The 7,126-nt window shown below is 48.6% G+C and overlaps 1 protein-coding gene across 2 annotated transcripts in view; it reads left to right on the top strand.

Annotated features, from left to right (window-relative positions):
- Window positions 1-1,839: 1,839 nt before the first annotated feature.
- The window catches only part of Rrm2b (ribonucleotide reductase regulatory TP53 inducible subunit M2B), a 28,605-nt gene continuing 23,318 nt past the window's right edge, over window positions 1,840-7,126 (top strand). Inside the window, exons 1-2 of one of the 2 annotated variants that reach the window (XM_021262741.2) lie at window positions 1,840-2,083; window positions 3,399-3,554. In XM_021262741.2, the coding sequence (XP_021118400.1) occupies window positions 1,982-2,083; window positions 3,399-3,554 (258 nt within the window). In that variant the 5' untranslated portion in view covers window positions 1,840-1,981. The remainder of the gene's footprint in view (window positions 2,084-3,398; window positions 3,555-7,126) is intronic. The other variant, XM_004850231.4, reaches the window with a different exon arrangement.

Genomic DNA, 7,126 nt, shown 5'->3' with positions numbered 1-7,126 from the left:
TGAGATTTAACATCTCAATTTAATCTGAGACTTTGCTTTATGACTCTGGGATGGCTGACCAGTAGGGAACTTGGAAGCTACCATACATCCATCAAGGTAATTTCCCACCCCAATGAGTGTTTTACAATGCAATATTAAACCACACAACAACCTTATGAGGAAGAAATGATTATTCTTTTTTTTTTTTTGGTACCGGGCATCGAACTTCGGTCCTTGTGCTTGCGCAGCAGGCAGCGCAACCACTGAGCTAAATCCCCGGCCCAGAAATGATTATTCTTATTCTGTAGATGAGTAAACTGAATCCCAGAGACTAACTTGCCCAAGGTAATAACAGCTAATGAGGGAACTAGAATGCATGCCCATGATGATATAGTTTCAAGATCCGTTCTTTTCATAGGTTCATTTTTATATATATGCCTGACACACAATAGACACACTGATTACTTCAAATAAGTGAATTCTTGCTCTTATATGCCATGTCGCTTATGGTAAATTATCTAACTTCTTTGAAACTGTGTCCTCAGAATTTATGTGACTATTATTTAATGTTAACATATGTAAAAGACTTCACTCAGTATTTGGTCCCTCACAGTTGCTTTAAGGGCAACTCTCTTGTTCTGATCTAGGGTAGGTTTGAGGAAGTAACATCTCTGAAGTCGGTTTGAGGAAGTAAAGACTCCTACTTTAGCATATTCCAGCTAGCTCTGCCCAAACAGCTGCGATGTTGTTTGAGTCAGGCAAGGTTCCTGCCACACTTGAGCTTTAGTGCATTTAATCTCTTTCACCCTGTTTTTGGGGGACTGTCATTTTTCCTTGTTGCAGCTGTCTTTAGGCAGTTCCCCGCGTGCACAGTATTAGTAGTTCAGGCCGGCCACTGTCACCGTCAGGGGCCACTGTGTGTCGCCACTCTGCCTCTGCCGCCACTCCCCTTCTGGTCTGGAGAAGCGGGGGGGGGGGGGGGGGTGAGTGCCGGGGATTTGAAAAACGATGGAAGAGTGGGAACAAAGACACTCTGGAGTCTGCTACTTTTTTCGGTCTTTTTGTTTGTTGTTTTTTGTTGTTGTTTTTTTTGTTTAGTACCGGGGATCAAACTCGGGTCCTTGAGCTTTCGAGGAGGGCGCCGGAACCACTGAGCTAAATCCCCGGCCCTCGGTCTCTTTTGTTTTATTTTTAAATTTTGCAGTCTACAGCTTTTTGTCTTCTTCGTGTGTTTTCCTTTATGTTGTTCTCACGGTGAGTTCAGGATCCGCTGCTTTTCAGGCGGGTGACCTCGGTTACTGACCTCGGGCTCCGCTCTTCCTATCCCAGAGGCGTCGCGAAGACCAGGAGGCTGCTGACGGGAGCGTGGGACAGCGCCTCCCGCGAAAAGTCGGCATGTGACGGCCCCGGACCCACGAGTCACGCGTGGGGGGCGCGCCCTCCACACAGCGCGCCGCGGCTTCGCGACCCCCAGTCTCCCGCGAGAGAGCGCGCGGGATCCTCAGGCGGCGCGGCCCAGGGCGAGCGTGGGGGCGTGGCCCCAGCGGGATGGGCGTGGCCCCAAGGCTACCTACCGCCCCTCGGGGGCGGGTGGCAGGCGGGGCCGGCGCGGAGAGGTGGGGCCGGCGCGAGTGGGCGGGGCCCAAAGATGGAGTTGGGCGGGGCCGTCCTTGGGCGGTCCTCCGTGGGCCGGCAGAGGCGGGACCTGCCACGGACCTGTGCCCAGGAGAATCCCTCCGGCCGGCCACGGGGGGGCGGGCCGACTCCAGGAGCGGGCGGGGCAGGCAGGGGTGGGCGGGGTCTGAGGCGGGTCGCGCGGCGGGCGGGTCCGCCGCGAGAGGCGGGGCCTGGCGGGCCGGAGCGTCCCTGCGAGCGGCGTCGCGGAGGCTCGTGGGGCGCGCGGCGTCCGGGCCGGCGGATCTTGGGCTCTCGGCTTCCGTCCTGACCGGGCGGGGCCCGCGGCGCTCGTCTCCCGGCTCCTCGCGCGGCGCGAGTCTGCGAGATGGGCGACCCGGCGCGGCCGGAAGCGGGCCGGCCCGGGCAGGGCGAGGTGAGCGCCGCCTCGCGCGTCCTTCGCCCCCGGGCGCGCCGGCCTCGGTTCACGGTGCGTGGGGACCGCACCTCAGGCCAGCGGGGTCCTCCCGGGGCCCTCGTCGGTGCTCTCCTGCTCCTCACTCGCCTCCTTGCTCCCCAACCCCGGCCCCGAGGCTGAGGCCCGAGACCCTGTCTGGCAGAGAATCTGTGGGCCAGGACGGGTTGAGATGCCCGTGGGATTTGATGTGTTACTTGTTAAGCTCCTCCAGTCATTCATAAGTGTTCCACCAGTGGAAGTTCCTGTAGGTGGTTAGAGAAGGTGTTGATTGAATAATTGCTATAATACTTTGGGTATAGGAACAGCCTTTAAGAGGTTAACCAAAAACATCTCGGGAGTCAATAACATCATTCTTTTAAAAATGTACAGTACTAGGGGGGGGTCATGGTGGTGCACGCCTTGGGAGGCTGAGGCAGGAGGATCACTGAGAGTTCAAGGCCAGCCTGAAGTACATTTTTTGAGACCTTGTCTCAACAAAACAAAACACAGCATTTGAGAATGTGCAAAATGCTTTTATTTGTATTAGCTCCTCTAATCTTTTACCAGCTCTTTGAAATAAGTATGGCAAGTGTTATCTTTCCTTTACAGAATCAAGATTCAGAGTAAAAGATGTGACTGAGACCACAAATACTAGTGTGGTCTTGTAAGTGAAAACAATTTTGTATTATGCAGAACAATCTGAAAATGTACATAGGAAGAACAGATTGGTATATGTGAAGGTAAGGAACTGTCAGTTTAGTCTTAACTGAAAGTTTAGAATAAAAACAGTTGATGCCAGTAATCTGTTCCTGCCAGCATTCTGTATCAGAGTGGTACGGAAGGGACATTTTGTCCACAGACTTAGAGATGTGCACACATGGTATTTAGGGGTTTATTACTTGTCCCCCGAGTAGCAGAAACTGATAAGTTTTGAGTGTTTTCCATGCATCAGACTCTGTTTAAAACACTTAAAAGCTGGTAGGTGCATATTCTTTTTTTTTTTCTTCAGTTTTTTAAGACAGTCTCACTGTTAGTCCAGACTGGCCTTGAACTCACTATGTGGCCTAGGCTGACCTTGAACTCTAAGGGATCCTCCTGCCTCAGCCTCCTGACTGTAGACAGGTATTATTTTATAGCTGCAAGAACTGCAGCCCAGAGAAGTTAAGCAATTTCCTGCAGTCATGGGATGAGCCAAATACCACTGGCTGGCGAGAACTTGGCTCCAAGGCAGGGCCCCTGCCATCCAGACCAGTGGAGGCTCCGACATCCCCTGCTGGAGGGATCAGGAAAAGAGGAACAAAGGAAGAGGAGATGGCCTCATAATGACACTGTCTGCTTTGCTTTTCAGAGATTATCTCCAAATACCACCGAAAATGCAGTGAATTCTAATGAAGAGCCGCTTCTCAGAAAGAGCTCCCGCCGCTTCGTCATCTTCCCTATCCAGTACCCTGATATCTGGAAGATGTACAAGCAGGCACAGGCGTCCTTTTGGACGGCAGAGGAGGTAGGTGACACTTCCTACAGGACAGTGCTCACTTCCTGGATCCACTGAGTGAGGTCGGTTAGAACATAAGGTTTGGAGCCACTGAGACTAAACACAGCCTTCTTCACTCTTGCAGGTTAGACTGCTGTCTAGAGACACGTTTCCTGCTGCAAAGAGGCATCTAATTCTTCCCAGTTTTTACTTTTTATTTTTTCTCTTAAGTACTAGAGATTGAACCTAGCGCATACACCCTGAGGTGCATCCTTGACCTTTTAAAACATTTTTAAAATTTTGTTTTGGTACTTAGGCTGAGGCAGGAGGATTGCTGTGAGTTCGAGGCCAGCCTGGGCTACACATCAAGACCCTGTCTCAGAAAAATTTTGGGTTTTTGTTTTTTTGATAGGGTGTCACTAAATCAGTAAATTGCCCAGAGTGGGCTTGGAACTTGCAGTTCTCCTGCCTCAGCCTCTCAGAAGGCTGAGCTTAGAGGTGTGTGCCACTGTACCTAGCTCTGATTCAGATTTTTCAGATTTAGGGGGGATTGAACCCAGGGCCTTCATGCAGAGCTACAGCCTTAGCTCTTTTTATATATTATTTTGAGACAGTCTAGCGAAGTCACTAAATTTCCCAGGCCAGGCTTGAACTTGCAGTCCTCTGCCTCAGCCTCCCATCTCTCCTGGGATGAGAGGTGTGGGCCACCACAGCTGACTCAAGTTTTCTATTTTTAAGCAGACTTTTGGTTGCTATGGCAGGCTGTTTACTTAAGGTTGGCAGAGTGGACAAAGTTGAGGTTATGTATTGCTGAACAGTGAAAGCAAAGGCTGTGGGGGATCCTCCCTCCTGTCCCTGAAGTGGGTCTAGTCAGTTACTGTCTGATGGAGTGAAAGGGGAATCACACATAGAGGTTGACCCTGGGGGTGTGTGTGGGTGTAGGGCGGAGTTCACAGGGCTCTCATGGTTTGACTGGCAGATTCAGGACTGGCAGATTCAGGGCAGGGACGCAGCTTTGAGGCAGGGCGTCTGCCAAGGTCCACACAGGGGCCAGGCTTGGCCTGGAACCCAGAACCAAACCCAATGTAGCAATGGCAAACCTTTCAGTGATACAGACAGCCTGCTGTGGTCCGCATGCCATGGGTTCGCCACCACTGGCTTAAGGGACAGCAGTGGAACCCTTTCTGTTAGGGTGACATTTCCCTCTTAGGAAATGAGTCGATCAGCAATTTCTGCTACGTGCCCTGTGAGTAGGGACTGCGGGTCGTGCTGCACTCACCCTGGGGTGTCACAGGGCACAGGGATGGTTCCGCTCTGCTTGCTGAGCAGCGTTCAGGATGTGTGCCCACCCTGTTTCGTGTGCGCGTGTGCAGAGACGGATTCTGTGTGAGAACGCCCGTGGGGAACACAGGCTCTCGTCAGGCTGCCTGCACGCAGGTCCTGCTGTGCTGCTCATCACCAGGGGTGAGGTCATGGCCTTGACCTCTCTGTGTCTTCCTTGGTCGGTCAGGCTGAGTACTAGACCTACTGGGTCATTAAGATTATTGGGATTTTTTTGTTTCCTTGTTTTGTTTTTTGTTTTTTGAGTGAAAGTCTTGCTTTGTAGTGCAGACTGGCCTTGAATTCAGAACCCAAGTGATCCTCCTGCCTCAGCCTGGGGAGTGTGGGGATTACAGCCCTGCGTGTCCATACTGGGCTCTGTTGAGATGTTTGGAATGGTAATTGGCACTCAGTAAGCATTAAATAATTGTAAACTGCTGCATTATTTACACAAAGAATGGGGCAGATTTAACCTAGAAACCACATAAGCACCGATCTTACCGATCTTACTGTTGTAGTCTCCTTTGTTGCACTGACATCTTTGCTATGTGGTGGTTGACACAGAATTAAAAATAGCAAACCAGAGTAAACACACCCGCGCTGCCACACCTGAGGTCCCTAACTGTCTGTGGTTTTCAGTGTTGTGTAAGACATGGTTCAGGGACCAGGGCCACACAGGTGGCTGTTTACTGTCGTACTGAAAGGTCCATAGGATACTTGGGTTTCTTGAGACTCATTTGGAAACTCCATTTATTTTTCGCAGTTGTAATAAATGTCCTCTTACCACTAAGAAACACTAATTTTTACGAACTAAAATGTACAGATTGACACATTTTGTAGGAAGATTCAAATATGTATTTTAAAGGGGAATCAAACACTTTTTAGTTTACTTGCTTTTCATTTAGACAAATTATATAAATTACCATTTCATCAACTTTAGTCCTTGTTTTATTTTTTTGTTTTGTGGTGCTGGGCATTGAACCTAAATCCCCAGCCCTTTCTTTATTTTTTTATTTTTTAAAAATTAATTTTAGGGCTGGGGATTTAGCTCAGTGGTTTCGCCACCTGCTGTGCAAGCACAAGGACCTGAGTTCGATCCCCAGTACCAAAAAAAAAAAAATTAATTTTATTGGTACATTTTAGGTATACAATATAATGACATTCATCATTGGAGATTTGTACCTTTACATAATCCATCTTGATTCTTATTTTTCCCCATTCCCCTGCCCTCTCTTCAATCCCTCCATCCCTCCCTATTTACAAAAACTTTTGTTTCCATTTTTTCTTTTTCTCATATTAATTCCATTCCCTTCTTTCCTTTCCCCTACCCCTCCCACCTCCCCTTCCCCTTTGCCCCTTTTCTTCCTATTTCACATTATCTGTTATACCTTTTAGTCCTTATTGACACTTCCAGTTTCTCACACCAGAGAAACTATTTGTTATTTACACATGTGTGTCCTATTTATTTTACTTAATAGTATGGCCTCAATGTGCATCCATTTAACTATAAAGGTCTCTAACACCCTTTCTTTATTTTGAAACAAGGTCTTGCTAAGTTGCCCAGGCTGTCCTCTAGCTTGCTATCCTTCTGCCTCAGCCTCACAAGTAGCCAGGACTCCCTTGTTTAATCAGTGGTTGAACTTAATTTCCAAATAGTAAACCTTTATTCAAAAGACAAAGGCCTGGGGTTTGGGAATTCTTTTTTTAAAGCTACCTGGGCAATTTTGATGATCAGCTAATATGTTAGATTTCCAGTGCTGTGACAGAGTTGAGAATCAGAGAAAATCAACTCAGAGAAGAGGGAGGGGCAGGGTCTCCAAGCCCTCAAGGGGTCAGCTCTAGGCCCCTTGCTTCCTCCGGCCTCCCCTCCTGGATGCTTCACCACCTCTGCATAGGCCTCTTGGGTCTCCAGGGGACATCTGAGATCCAAGCAAATAAGGTAGGTACAGTATCGCCAGCGCTTGGGAGGCAGAGGCAGGAGGATCGCCTCAAGTTCAAGGCCAGCCTGGAATACACAGCAAGATCCTGTCTCAAAAAAAAACAAAAACAAAAAATAATTTTAAAAAAAGATCCTATCGATGGCAGTTGGTTTGGAGTCAATATTTAGACGGCAGAATTGAGCATTTGCTCAAATGAGGTAAAGCTAGGGAGGAAGATTTATGTTTCTGGAGGGGAATATGATAAACGCATAAATAAGATTTATGAGATATTTTGAAGCTGAGTGTTTAAAGAGAGACGTTTACATCTTAAGAACAAGCACTTTAACATTAAAATTTGCTATC

The sequence above is a fragment of the Heterocephalus glaber genome, unplaced genomic scaffold (genome assembly GCF_053883595.1).
Source record: "Heterocephalus glaber isolate CG9 unplaced genomic scaffold, H.glaber_assembly_v1.0 deba00001556, whole genome shotgun sequence".
NCBI classification, from domain to species: Eukaryota; Metazoa; Chordata; class Mammalia; order Rodentia; family Bathyergidae; genus Heterocephalus; species Heterocephalus glaber.
Note: the sequence above shows the minus strand (reverse complement) of the source record. Positions and strands in the feature narration are given on the sequence as shown.